At 48.8% G+C, this 14300-nt stretch overlaps 1 protein-coding gene across 2 annotated transcripts in view; it reads left to right on the top strand.

The window, feature by feature from the left end:
• Positions 1–14300, top strand: part of EFR3B (EFR3 homolog B) — an 89837-nt gene that overhangs the window by 36230 nt on the left and 39307 nt on the right. For both annotated transcript variants that reach the window (XM_089923393.1, XM_022574307.2), the window contains exons 2-4: positions 2512–2588; positions 3617–3744; positions 12411–12561. In XM_089923393.1, coding sequence (XP_089779519.1) covers positions 2512–2588; positions 3617–3744; positions 12411–12561 — 356 coding nt within the window. The remainder of the gene's footprint in view (positions 1–2511; positions 2589–3616; positions 3745–12410; positions 12562–14300) is intronic.

The raw sequence follows: 14300 nt of genomic DNA, 5'->3' as shown, positions 1-14300 counted from the left end.
GTGGTTCCAACTGAAATTTTTTTGCGGTGGGACCTAGACTCATCAACTTTTTATTTTCCCCAGGTTTGTTTTATTATCACTGATTTCCTAACGCTGTCATTTCACAGCACCAAAATACAAAGAAGGAGCGCATGTCAGTCTTCAGCTTTCTGAAAACGTGGTACATTATTCTTAGTTTTTTTTCATTTTGCCCCAGACGGGTGAGAACCTCCTGGGGTGGGGGAGGGCTAGTGGTGAGAACCACCGACTGGGTGGCCCCCCGAAGCCCTCCAACTCTCAAACACCAAGGCTTTCAAACACCGCAGTCACACTGCATTAAAGATGCATTTTCAAATGTTAATAATTAATGTAGTGTTAATTTATCATAGTTTCACATAACATTCTATAATGGAAATGGCCCCAGGAGAGAGGGTGGTAAAGGAGATTGAGGACCAGAGTAGAAAAGAAGTGGGGATCAAGCGAGGGGGCCGGGTAGGTGCAGCAGCCGCTCTTCCAAGCTGCGTCCATCTTCCAGGACACTGGGGAAGAGTCTTGGGCTGCAGGAGACCGTTGTATAGTCTTCTCCCAGAGAGAGAGAGAGCAAGAGTGTGTGTGTGTGTGTGTGTGTGTGTGTGTGAGAGAGAGAGAGGGTGAGTGTGAGTGGGTGTGTGTGGGAGTGTGGGGGGGGTGGGGGGAGTGTGTGAGGGGGTGTGGGGGGGGTGGGGGGAGTGTGTGAGGGGGTGTGGGGGGGGTGGGGGGAGTGTGTGAGGGGGTGTGGGGGGGGTGGGGGGAGTGTGTGTGGGAGTGTGGGGGGGTGGGGGGAGTGTGTGAGTGTGACAGTGAGTGTGTGTGGGAGTGTGGGGAGTGAGTGTGTGTGGGAGTTTGGGTGTGTGTGTGTGTGTGTGTGTGTGTGTGTGTGTGGGAGTGTGGGGGGGGTGGGGGGAGTGTGTGAGGGGGTGTGGGGGGGGGTGGGGGGAGTGTGTGAGGGGGTGTGGGGGGGTGGGGGGAGTGTGTGAGGGGGTGTGGGGGGGTGGGGGGAGTGTGTGAGTGTGACAGTGAGTGTGTGTGTGTGTGTGTGTGTGTGTGTGGGAGTGTGGGGGGGGTGGGGGGAGTGTGTGAGGGGGTGTGGGAGGGGGTGGGGGGAGTGTGTGAGTGTGACAGTGAGTGTGTGTGTGTGTGTGTGTGTGGGAGTGTGGGGGGGGTGGGGGGAGTGTGTGAGGGGGTGTGGGGGGGGTGGGGGGAGTGTGTGAGTGTGACAGTGAGTGTGTGTGTGTGTGTGTGTGGGAGTGTGGGGGGGGTGGGGGGAGTGTGTGAGTGTGACAGTGAGTGTGTGTGTGTGTGTGTGTGTGTGTGTGGGAGTGTGGGGGGGGTGGGGGGAGTGTGTGAGGGGGTGTGGGGGGGGTGGGGGGAGTGTGTGAGTGTGACAGTGAGTGTGTGTGTGTGTGTGTGTGTGGGAGTGTGGGGGGGGTGGGGGGAGTGTGTGAGGGGGTGTGGGGGGGGTGGGGGGAGTGTGTGAGTGTGACAGTGAGTGTGTGTGTGTGTGTGTGTGTGTGTGTGGGAGTGTGGGGGGGGTGGGGGGAGTGTGTGAGGGGGTGTGGGAGGGGGTGGGGGGAGTGTGTGAGGGGGTGTGGGGGGGGTGGGGGGAGTGTGTGAGTGTGACAGTGAGTGTGTGTGTGTGTGTGTGTGTGTGTGGGAGTGTGGGGGGGGTGGGGGGAGTGTGTGAGGGGGTGTGGGGGGGGTGGGGGGAGTGTGTGAGAGAGACAGGGTGAGTGTGAGTGGGTGTGTGTGGGAGTGTGGGGGGGTGGGGGGAGTGTGTGAGGGGGTGTGGGGGGGGTGGGGGGAGTGTGTGAGTGTGACAGTGAGTGTGTGTGTGTGTGTGTGTGTGTGTGGGAGTGTGGGGGGGGTGGGGGGAGTGTGTGAGGGGGTGTGGGAGGGGGTGGGGGGAGTGTGTGAGGGGGTGTGAGTGGGGGTGGGGAGCATGTGTGAGTGTGACAGTGAGTGTGTGTGGGTGTGTGGGGAGTGAGTGTGTGTGGGAGTTTGGGTGTGTGTGGGGAGTATGTGAGTGTGTGTGTGACAGTGTGTGTGGGAGTGTGGGGGTGTGTGAGTGTGGGTGTGGGTGTGGAGGGAGTGTGTGTGGGAGGGAGTGTGGGAGTGTGTGTGACTGTGTGAGTGTGGGTGTGGGGGAGTGTGTGAGAGTGGGGGTGTGTGGTGTGAGTGGGTGTGAGTGTGTGCGTGCGTGTGGGTGTACACACGTGTGCACACGTGTGTGTTCTATGGCCTGGCTTCCTGAACAGGTGCTGGTCTGCTGGTACCTATGCCTGATTTCCAAGCAAAGACACCCAGCGGAAAAGGCAGACGTCTTGGAGTGGGGCTGGGGCTGGGGAAGCAGTGGGAAGGACCGAGGCCCTGGCGCTCTAAGGGAGGGACCCTTCTGTTTCCAGCCTGGGTCTGGTTTCTCACAAACGGCCCAACCTTGTCCCCTCGGCCTAACCAGGAGGCTTAGCTCCCCGGTGCTTCTTGTTGCCCTTGCAGGTGTATGTGGCTGCTGCGGTGCCCTGCGCCCCAGGTACAAAAGGCTGGTGGACAACATCTTCCCTGAGGATCCCGAGGTGTGTCTCGTCTCCTACCGCCAGCATGCCTCTCACCACCTTACCCCATCCAGGGCCCTGGGGGCTGCTGCAAGGGAGGGCAGGCCCCGGGACTCACTCAGACACACCGAAACCTCGGCCACGGCCCCATCGGTGACCAGAGGCAGCTGGGAGCCTGAAGAATGAGGAGCTTTGGACCGTTCTGCAGGCAGGATCCGTAGAGGGCTCTGGAAGTGTGTCTCGGTGTGCTCGGTGCTTCTGGCCACTGCTCAGCATTCTCTTCACTCATGTCTCTCTGGGTGATAGTTCCTTGAGCCGCTAACTCAGAATGGTACTATTTCGCTGTTGTCAGGTGTGAGCATTTCCCTTCTTGGGTTTTGGCTCTGGAGCTCGTGTCCTCTCCACACTCCCTCTGGTATCTGCCAGGTGTCAAGTGGGCACAGGGGACACCTGGCTTCTTGGTTTCCAAGCTGCCACTCTACGGTCAGGCTTCATTATGGGTTATGTGGTTTCGGAAAGGGTCTGATGTACTTGACTTCTTCTCTGGAAATCAATGACCTCTTCCTGATAGGCAGTGGAGGGTCACATTTCCAACATCCTCTGGACAATTCCCTGAAAGCTGCAGAGCTGCCTTCTTCCTGTTCACTTCTCGATGTTGGATATCCAATATGTTTTAATTCTGCATTGCTTTCATTGAAGACTTGTCATCCATTCATATACACACATATACACACACACATATATACCTTCATGTACGTACACATATACATATGTAAATACATGTAGTGTACACATGCACACACATATGTACATTTATATCACTGACTATTTTTGCTTATAGCTATAGCACACTTTGGGTGAAGTTGTGAGTTCCTGGAGAGCAGGGTCTATGTTTTAATCATCTCTAGATCCCCAAAACCCACATGTGTGTGTCGCATACATTATAGGCACTCTGGTAAGTGTTGATTAAGTTGAATGACCATTTACCTTTAGACTTGAAGTCTTCTAGCCATCGCATGGCCACAGCGAGGATGATCTGTCTTTTACAGGATGGCCTGGTGAAGACCAACATGGAGAAGCTGACCTTCTACGCCCTGTCAGCTCCAGAAAAGCTCGATCGCATTGGCGCCTACCTCTCTGAGAGGCTCATCCGTGATGTGGGTCGTCATCGATATGGGTAAGTAGTATGGGAGGGTGGAGAGAGATTTGCAGAAATTATATATTTTCAGGGCAAAACATAGGGTCCTTTTATTTATTTATTTTTGGCTGCACTGGGTCTTCGTTGCTGTGCACGGGCTTTCTCTAGTTGCTGCGAGCAGGGGCTACTCTTCGTTGCGGTGCGTGAGCTTCTCATTGTGATGGCTTCTCTTGTTTCGGAACGCAGGCTCTAGGTGCACGGGCTTCAGTAGTTGTGGCACGGAGGCTCAGTAGTTGTGGCTCGCGGGCTCTAGAGCGCAGGCTCAGTAGTTGTGGCGCACGGGCTTAGTTGCTCTGCGGCACGTGGGATCTTCCCGGACCAGGGATGGAACCTGTGTCTCCTGCATTGGCAGGCGGGTTCTTAACCTCTGCGCCACCAGGGAAGTCCCAGGGTCCTTTTAAGAAACGTTAATAGACCGGATTGTTGAACAGCCTGAGAAAATGGGGACTGGGAGTGAGGAGTGGGTTCCCTGTGCTTTTCCAAAGGTAAAATGTGATGCTCTTGCCAAGATTTGGGAAGAAGGGGCTGTTGGCTTCCTAGGAGCACCTCTGTTAGCCTCCATTTACCCCCGTGTCTCTATCCAGAAGCCCTCACACACCATTAAACCCAGAATGTGCCGTTACTCTCACCAAACCCACCCTGCCTCATTCAGCTTACTCTCTTAAAAAGCAAGGAGGGACTTCCCTGGTGGTCCAGTGGTTAAGATGCTACCCTACCACTGCAGGGGGCACGGATTCCATCCCTGGTGGGGGAACTAGTAGTTGTGGCATGTGGGCTCAGTAGTTGTGGCTCGCAAGCTCTAGAGCGCAGGCTCGTTGTGGCGCATGGGCTTGTGGCGCATGGGCTTAGTTGCTCCACTAGATGTGGGACCTTCCCAGACCAGGGCTCAAACCCGTGTCGCCTGCATTGGCAGGCGGATTCTTAACCACTGTGCCACCAGGGAAGTCCCTGATCAATAGATTAAACAGCCAAATAGGTAGATTGAAATACTAAGCTACCACCTTCACTTATCAAATTGTTTTCTTTTTAAAAGTATATATAATTTCCAGTGTTAACCCAGGGATGGCAAAATGAGAGGCATTTTCATACTTTTCTAGAATGAGTACAAATTGGTTGAAGCTTTCTAGAAAGTAATTTTGAAATATATGTCAAGAGCTTCAAAACCACTTATGCCCTTTGATCCAGTAATTCCATTTCTATTCATCTGTCCCACCATATCAATCTTATATATAATCTAACTTTACACACAGAGATGTTCATTATGGTAATTTTTATAATACTGAAAAGATGGAAGTAACTTAAATGCCCAACTAGAGGAGAATAGTAAATTATGGTGTTTATCGCTTCAGGAAACGTTACCTAGTCAATAAAAATGGTGTTTATAAACATACTTTCCATATAATATGGAAAATGCCATAAGTAAATGAAAAATAGAATATATACTTATATACACAGTATTTAAATCAAGTTAAAAACAATAACAAATCTCAATGCCTGGAAAATACAGTAAAAATAAATATGCCAAAATATTGAGTACTCTTAATATTTTGTGAACAATGTGGCTGGGGTTTTTGGTTTCTATCTACATTTTTGTGTTTCCTAAATATTCTCTATTGAGCATGTATTACTTCCTGAAATGAAAAAAGTCAACGGCAGGACATACCATGTTTGTTACGCTACCATCATGCCACAATCTGGAGTGGGGCTGGATGTAAAGAGAGCTCTAAGATGTCCCTGGTGGCATGGCTGTTGGAGCAAAGGGAAGGGTAGATCTAGGGCAGTTGTTCCTAAGTCCCATTGGTTCTGTTCTCTATGAAGCCTTTTATGTCCATCCTCTACTTTCCTCTGCTCCTACCTTTCTCCTGATGCAGGCTCCGGATTATGACAGTGGCCTTGAAAATTGTCTCCCCCCTTCCCATCTTTCCTGTACTGGCCCTTCCAGATCAACACTATGATCTTCAAAACACAGACCAAGCTATACTTTCCTGGCTTCTTTAGTGTACAATCTAAGGTCTCGGCTTGATTTCTGGGCTCCTCCATTACCTGCCCCCAACTTGCCTTTAACCCAGCCACACCTGCCACAGCTGCTCTAAACCCATTCCAGATGGACTAGCTGACGATCCCCCCCCTGGCTTTCTGGCCTCTGAGCCTTTGCAGTGATCTCTCCCCTGGACCCTCTTTCCCACCCTACGACCATCCATCAGCCCCATCACCCTCCAAGGTCCCTTCCTCCTGGTGAGGAAGGTGGAGTGAGAACCAGAGTGTAAAGATCTGCATTGTGCTGACAGTGTATAGAGGTCCACACCTCCACGGGACCCACCAGCCACGCTTACATCAAGCTATCCCCGGTATAAAAGCAAGACCGGAAACAATTCATTTCTATGGTCCCTTTCTATAATAAAATTAGGTTACACGCTCAGTAAAAAGGGCATGAATATAATGAACGTGCTGATTATATAAATCGCCTTGACATATTATAAAGCAGGCTCAAGCAAGTAAAAATGACTTTATCCTAGACCGAACCTGAAACTAATATGCAAGCAATACCATTAAACATTTAATACTAATTTTTCCTGCCCTCTCTGCAGTGATGGTTCTCTGAGTAAAAATGTCCTGTAGCCAGCAGAGCCACTCAGAAACATTCCACTGCCCTTAGAACTGCAACTCAAAATTGGTATCGTTCTGTTAAAAATAGCCATCGCAGCATCTAAGTATTTAAAGCCTTGACGGCCTCTCTGGGGGCTCTAATCATAAACATTTGGAGAAGAAAAATCTGTTAGATCTGTACTCCCGTTCTCTCTCCTCTCCCTCCCCGTCTTTCCTTACCCAATGCCACATCCATCGTCATTGTCCTAATCACTGGTGGCAGGTTTGGAAGAGTGAAATATTTACCTGCAGACAGTCTGAGGAGCTGTCTCCCTACCACCATGCAGGTGTCTGTGTTTATGGTTTGACCATGTGGACGTGAACCTTGGGTGTTGGACCCAGTGGCAGATCCACCCTCCTCTGCTCGTATGTGTTTAGCATCAAGGGTGATAACCAAACGTGGGCAGAGAGAGGATAAGATACAAATTTCAAGGTATTGCTACTCAGTGTGCGCCATAATGGGCAGTGATGCAGAGCAGCAAAAAGTGAGAATTCTTCATATTTTTCTCCTTCCAGTTCAGCCCAACTGCTAGAACACCCCTAGAAACTGGAGAGCAAGGGTGGTAACGGCAGTGCTGGGTGAGATTCAGGGTCAGCTGACAATGACCGTGGAGCAATGACCACGTTCAGAAGGCCACATTAGAATCTGTCAGGTTCCCCAGTGCCTGGAGGATGGAGACGCCCATGCCAAAGAGGGGTGGGCTACTCCCTGAGGAGCCTGACCCTGGAGCTGAGCTGGTGGGGCTCCCGAGAGATACACTGTCCCCAGAGGGACCCTGAACCTGGTTGGAGGACGGAGCTGACCCTTCAGACAGAGATGTCACAGATTCCTACTAGATGACGAGTTGATCCTTCCCTCCCTTGGCTGAGGTCAACCCCTACTTCTGGCTGCTAAAACCCATAAGTTTCTGTCCAGCAGTGGGGACATGACTAAATACATTCAGACTGCCCAGAATAAGAGGTTCTTTGTCAAGGCTCTTTGAGTGATTCTTGGGCAATGACTGGCCCTGCTAATGCCGCCCCCTCTCTCTGCGTGCTGGTTCCCATCTCTGACCCTAGGTCTGCTTTCCTCTGCAACTAAGTCTGGTTCTCAGACTTTGACTGCCAGTTCCCCCTTTCCTGGAGGCTCCTAAGCCCACTCCTGACTGAGTGAAAGGTGTTCAGGCAGAAGCAGCTGCCCGTTCTGGAATTCAATTCAAGGTATTTCCTGCCTCACTCCTAAGCACCAGGCCCCCCCTGTGTATTTTCCTCACTTGTTATAACTCACCTTCTGCTTTGGTTGGCCCATGACTCTGAGTTCCTGTTGTTATAACCTGCTGAGTAGCCTCTCCTGACCTCACTTGCTGCCTGTGAACCCCAGTCCATCCAGATTCCCTGAGTTCTGCCTTCTTCACCTACTGGGAAGCCCTACTAGTGGATCCAAGATCCTTGGTCATCGCCTGCTACTGTGGTCCATGCCCTACTCTTGCCTCTCCCTTGGGCCCCTGTGGTGGGTTAGTTCTCACCAGCTCCTTTCTTCCCCATCCTGTTCCAACCACCCAGTCAGGCCAGTTTCTCAGACCTATTACTACACTGGACTCCTTTCAGGACACCAAGCCCAGAGCAGATCTCTGCTGAGACTAACCTATTTGGCCCCAGTCCTGTTGAGTGGACATTACCCTGAGAAGCCCGTGCTCTTTGAAAGTATAGACTTAATGGATAAGATGTACCCAGGAAGGTTATGATAAGATAGGACCAATGCAGCGAGCAGGAGGTTCCAAAGCCCATTGACTTCTAATCTTCTAAGATACTTTGAAAAGTTCAAGTTCGCAATTATAATCCTTCCATCCTTAGTGTTGGGATCAAAGATGGGGATTGAAGGAGTGTGTATTCAGAGAACTAGGCCTTAAACTTTTTTACTTTTCTGTTTCACTTCTACCATCATTTTCACTTTCCATCAAAATTTCCTCTCTTGGTCAGTAGCCAATTTTTTTTTTTTTTTTTTTTCTGGCTAGCAAAGGATGGTTTTCCTTATCAGGATTTTCTGGGAATTTTTTTACAGGAAAGGGAAAAGCAGCAATCTAAGCTCTGGGGTTTGGGAGGCCTTCTGGTTTCTTCTCTTGCCAAACCCAACCCCGCCCCTTCCTTTCCCTCATTTAAACTCTATAAAATAATGGTGAAAGCCTTCATGCAGAAGGATGCTGGGATGATTCATAGAAGAAGAGAATTCCATGCTGCCTGCTCCCATTTCCCATCCGCCATGTTTGGTTGCCAGAATGTGTCCAGGTTTCTCCGCGGGGAAAACCTGTCCCTTTGGAAGGGCCCCGGCCCAGGCTGCTTCCCCAACCCTGCAGGAATCAGTCTGCTTCACGGCCTATACAGTGGACCCGGAACATGCCAGGCCTGGGTCTGCAAGGCACGACAGGTATCCTGAACTGTGGCTGTGACATCCTGTGAAGGGCAAGGCTATCGAGGACTGGCGGGCCCTCCAGAGCATGAGAAAACGTGGCTGCAGTTCACCAAACGAGCCCAAACACCCAATGCTGCCTTTGTATTTGAAAGACACTCTGTAGATAAGAGCATGACCAGATCCATTTGTGAATGTGCCCAGAGACAGCTATTTAATGATATTTAATAACATTAAACAATAATAATAGCTGACTCAGTTCATATAAATAAAAGAAATAAACATTTTACAAAAGTGAGAAGGAAAATTTCAGAGTAGAGAGGCTGTTTTACTTACGGTTGTTTGGTAAAGAAGTTAGGGCAAGGGTACTGAAGAAATGGTGACTGATGTCTTTAAAAAAGGACATTTAGAAAACGTCATGACTGCTGTTACTTTCATACACATGGATTTGCAAAGCTGGCTTATGTGTGAGGCAGTTCAGATGCACAATGTCTGAAACTGAGTGGCTGCCACGAGAGCTTTGTGGAGCTTTGTGTTGTGGTTTTGTAGTGTCTTCGGAAATCATCCTATAGTCATGCTTCCTGTGCATTCTTTTTATTTAACCAAACTCTGTTTTAAAACAAAGACTAGCTAATCAAGAGTTTTGTACTATCTGCCTAACCTTCAAAGAGATATGATTTGGATCAAAACATAAAGAAAAAAATCTTTTAATTCATCCCCTATTATATACACGGCATATAAACCTGACACTAGGCAGCTTCTTTTTTTTTTTTTTTTGGCTGCTTCGGGTCTTAGTTGTGGCACACGGGATCTTCGTTGTGGCACACTGGGTCTTTTGTTGTGGCGCGTGGGCTCAGTAGTTGCAGCGTGAGGGCTTAGTTGCCTGCAGTACGTGGGATCTTAGTTCCCCGACCAGGGATCAAACCAGTGTGCCCTGCATTGGAAGGCGGATTCTGAACCACTGGACCACCAGGGAAGTCCCTCTAGGCTGCTTCTTAAAGAGAGGCCTTCTGCTACTTGCTTTGACTTAGAGGCATCAGCCTGACTCCTTAGCACCCAGGCAGGTTTGGAGTTCTCTTCTCACTCTACCTTGCCTGCATTTTGTTTGTATCAGGAAGTACTTCCTGTGTTCCACATGGCTCTATGAGTAGAGGGGTCACCACCCTGTAATGGGCACATGGCCACACTCGGAGTACATGGAGTCTGCCTGATCTCCCCTCTTGCAGGATGGAGTCATGTTCAGCCCTTACTTCTCTTTCCTGTGAGGGCAGTCACTTGAGTTGCTTTGGATCGCTCAGGATTCACTTTTATTTGTGCCCTCAGGTTTCTAAAGCACTCCTAAACCTGATTATCAGATACTTGTGTTATTTAGGGTATAAAGAGACTTGAAAATACAGTGGCTCCAGCAATATGGAAATATGTTTTCTCTCTCATGCAATAGTCCAGTCTGGGTTGGTGGGCTCCGCCCATGAAGTCATCCGGGGCTTTCACCTCTGGCCATCTATTTGCTGCCACTCTGCAGCCAGCAGGAAGAGGGAAGAGAGGACCCGGAGGACAATCCTGTCTTTCAAGCAAGCAATGCTGACGTTGCTTACATCACTCCCTCTCATTTTAATGGCAACATGTAAGTCACGTGGCCTCACCTAGCAGCAGGAGAGGCTGGGAAATGTTCCCAGTGAGCAGCCACAGCTCAGCTAAACTTCTAAATGACTAGTGAAAAGGGCAAAAATAGATTCCAGGGGAGACATTTAGCATTCTGCCCTAGACACCTAACTCCTTAACGAAAACTGTAAAGATTTTAACCAGAATAGTTTTGCAGAGTCTCCCTTATTAGAAGTTAAAAGATAACCTTTTTCTATGAATGTCTGCCTTGCTTTCTTTTTTTTTTTTTTTTTTTTTGCGGTACGTGGGCCTCTCACTGTTGTGGCCTCTCCCGTGGCGGAGCGCAGGCTCAGCGGCCACGGCTCACAGGCCCAGCCGCTCCGCGGCATGTGGGATCTTCCTGGACCGGGGCACAAACCCGCATCCCCTGCATGGGCAGGCGGACTCTCAACCACTGCGCCACCAGGGAAGCCCTGCCTTGCTTTCTTTAGAATGCAAATGCTTGGTATGTAGGGGATGTATCTTTCATGATGTGCCTTACCTGACCAAATGCTCATTATGTCACTATCGTGGAACAAATGTTGGGTTTGAGCTTAGATGTGTATTCCTGATTCTCAGTAGGAATTTGATTTGTGACCTTTTTCTTGGAATTTAAGAGAGGCATTGAAGAAGACAGTAATTGGGGTTTGTCCTGCAAAGGCTAGTCTGGAAAGGACTGGGCATTTCAACTTTTTATTTTATTTTATTTTTCTGGCCGCGCTGCAAGGCTTGTGGGAGTCTTAGTTCCCCAACCAGGGATTGATCCCGGGCCATCAGCAGTGAAAGCGCAGAGTCCTAACCACTGGATCACCAGGGAATTCCCAGGATTGGGTATTTTTAGCATGGAGAAGAGAGGAACATGGTAAATGAGATTGTTGTTTCCATGTGGTTGGAGGGCTGGCAGGTAGGAGAAGGTTCAACTCTCTTTTTTGCTGCTTCTAAAAGTAGAATTGTGAATAAAGGATAGAGGTTATTAGGGTTTGCTTGAAATATAAAGAGGTGTTCATTTGGTTGTCAAAAAATGGGATGGGCAGCTCTTCACCAATGGATGTCGTGCGTTCCTAGTTTGTGAAAGTATTCACTCGGGTTTTAGTCTTTAGAATAATTAAGTGGTTAGAGACTTAGAATTGACACAGAGCACCTGCTGCATAAGGAGAAAAGAATTTTCATTCTGTGCCTGTCTTATTCTCCATGAGGTAAAAATGCTTCCTGGGCAAGCTGAGTGTCATCCAAACATGGTAACACTGTCAACCGTATTGTTTGAGTAGTACTTCATTATAGAACTTCTGAGGTCTTCAACTACAAAAATTGCAATTTTATGTTCCTTAACATTTGCAGTTGGCTGGTCCTCAGGCCCATTTCAGATTCTTCATAAACTTTCTTCATTAAGTTCTTTGCTTCCTCCCCACTAGAGCCTCTTTCCTTCTTTGGAACCCTCGTGGGATGTCATTTTTTTGGTAACATTTCTTATTTTCCCTTTAGAGGAGATATCTGTGTATTTATCTTATCCCTCCCACTCTAGGCTCTTTAAGTTAAAGGACTTCTTCATCCTTACACCCCTGCACTGACAAGGACAGTGTCAACAAACACGTCTTGACTTTGATGAGTAATTCTCTGACCTCACTGGGTTTGAGTTCAGAAGCTGCTCTTCTGGGCATCAGTTCTTTCTGCTTGTATTTCCTCATGAAATGGTGTACCTTGTCTGTCCTCAAGTTCTTCATGTGTAAAATAAGGGGCTGGATGAATTCATCTCTAGGCTCCCTTCCAGCTCTGCCTCATTCTGCTTCTCAGGGCTGGGCTGGAGTGAGCACTTGTTGGAACAACTGTCCAGTCGTCAGCAACCTGGGGGAGAGCTGCATTAGCTGGGTGCTGCCCAGGTGGTCACTGCACTGCCATCTAGATTGCCCCAGCCATGCAGTGGGGGCGGAACAGGCGCGAGGCTGAGTGATGGCAATGATGCTGCTTTCCCCAGGTACGTGTGCATCGCTATGGAGGCGCTGGACCAGCTGCTCATGGCCTGTCACTGCCAGAGCATCAACCTCTTCGTGGAGAGTTTCCTCAAGATGGTGGCCAAGCTGCTTGAGTCTGAGAAGCCCAACCTGCAGATCCTTGGCACCAACTCGGTAAGGAGGCCCAAGGGGCTTTGCAAGTGGGAATGGTGGGGAGGGGGTGTAGAACCTCTGGGTCAGCATTGTTATGATCCATTCCTATTTGGTTTCTGATTTTTCCCTTAAATAAGTTTAGGTGAGGCCCCAATAGATGTAAAAATAGAAAGGGAGGTATTTCTTTGAGAGCAGGGGGTGCCCAGTGCCCTCAGAGCTTGGCCCCTGACTCCATGGGGCATACTTTGAAAGCTGTCCAGGTTGTGCTTCTTTCGAAGACAGAGTAAACGGATGTTCACAGGACAGAGGGATCAGATAAGTGGGAAGATCACAGGGAAGCAGGAAACAGGGCTTCTGGCTTAGTTCTGCCCTTTCCTAGCTGGGTAACCTCGAGCGGGTTATCTTTCATGAGCCTGGCTTCTCATTGATACCCTGAGTGGATTGAACTCAGTCCAAGCTTTGTAATGTAACTGGTCTCAGTCCAAGTGCCTGCTGTCATGAGGGCTTATAGTTTTGGGAGAGAAGAGCTATCAGATGTGTCAAGAACTCCCAGCTTTGCATGTATCTAACATACTTGAATATCCCGCTTGTTCTCTTCCATTTCTTGCTGTCTCTCTATTCCTTCCCCTTCAGGGAATACTTTCAGCTCCAGGTCTTCAAGCAGCTTGGTATTAAAAACCCTGACATGCAACTATTTTACAAATATCACCAGGAAAAAAAAAATAAGTTTAAGGTTTGTCTTCTTAGCCTTCCCAGCCTGACTTTTCTGAGTGTTTATTGCGCAGGTCACAGCTGCTTTTCTGTTCTACTTAGGTTGATTTAACCAGAAGATAGTCTTTCAACTCTTCTTTCAAAGACCAAAACTAACAACCTATTCCCCTCTTTCCTCTCTCTGTGAGCCAGCTGCCTTTGACAAATTACATATACAGTAGCTGAGGGTAAATTCTTTTGTCATGTTGCCCTGGCAACAGCTTCAGTTACTGTTTCACTTGCCCTGTTTAAGATAACTATAGTCTAGAAGAGAACATGTACATGGAAACTAAACCAGTCATCAATGCATCCAGAGGGTATCTCCCCAGGGGTCGGGGGGGGAGACATAGAAGCATGTGGCTGTCAGCGCTAGCATTCCCTACAGCACATCCTGGCCCAGGGTAGGCATTTTGTTAGCTACAGGCTTGAAAATTCAGAATCCTGCCAATTCCTAGATTCCCCATCACAGTGAATCACAGTATTAGCAAGAAAGCAGTTGACTAATGATTACCGTACTGCAGACAATGGAGATTATGTAAGGAGAGGTGATTATAAGAAAGTTGAGTCAGATAATTGCAATAGATTCAGAGTTCAGCTTCAGAGGCAGGCTTTGCTGGCTGTGTCCCTCAACCAGATGCTCTTTCCAGCTCTCTAAGCCTGGGACCTCCTCTCTCTGTCTTTCTTCATCCTTAATGGATCTTTATCCAGCTTGTACTTGACCACCCCAAGGATTGAAGCTACGGTAAAACTTGTCAGCAAAAAGTCTGGTTTTGCTAATACCGTTCCTGCACATCATATGCAGTAAAGTATAATTTTTTAAATTTAAGTGTTGCTTTCAGGTCTTTAATGAGAATATCTGAACTTGGGATGACAGTGAGAGACCAGGAAAGTCAGGGGATGAGGGGGAGCCAGAGCCAGCTAAGCTCAATTATTTGCTTAGGGATTGGCTTCTGCATACCTGCCTTATTGCCTGAGAGGTCCAAATGTGTGTCTCAGGGACAGTGCAATGA

This window comes from Delphinapterus leucas, chromosome 13 (genome assembly GCF_059928025.1).
Source record: "Delphinapterus leucas isolate spDelLeu-1000000601 "Yukka" chromosome 13, BTC_Dleu_Yukka2, whole genome shotgun sequence".
Classification (NCBI taxonomy): domain Eukaryota; kingdom Metazoa; phylum Chordata; class Mammalia; order Artiodactyla; family Monodontidae; genus Delphinapterus; species Delphinapterus leucas.
The sequence above is the reverse complement of the archived record's forward strand: the minus strand, read 5'-3'. Positions and strand labels throughout refer to the sequence as shown.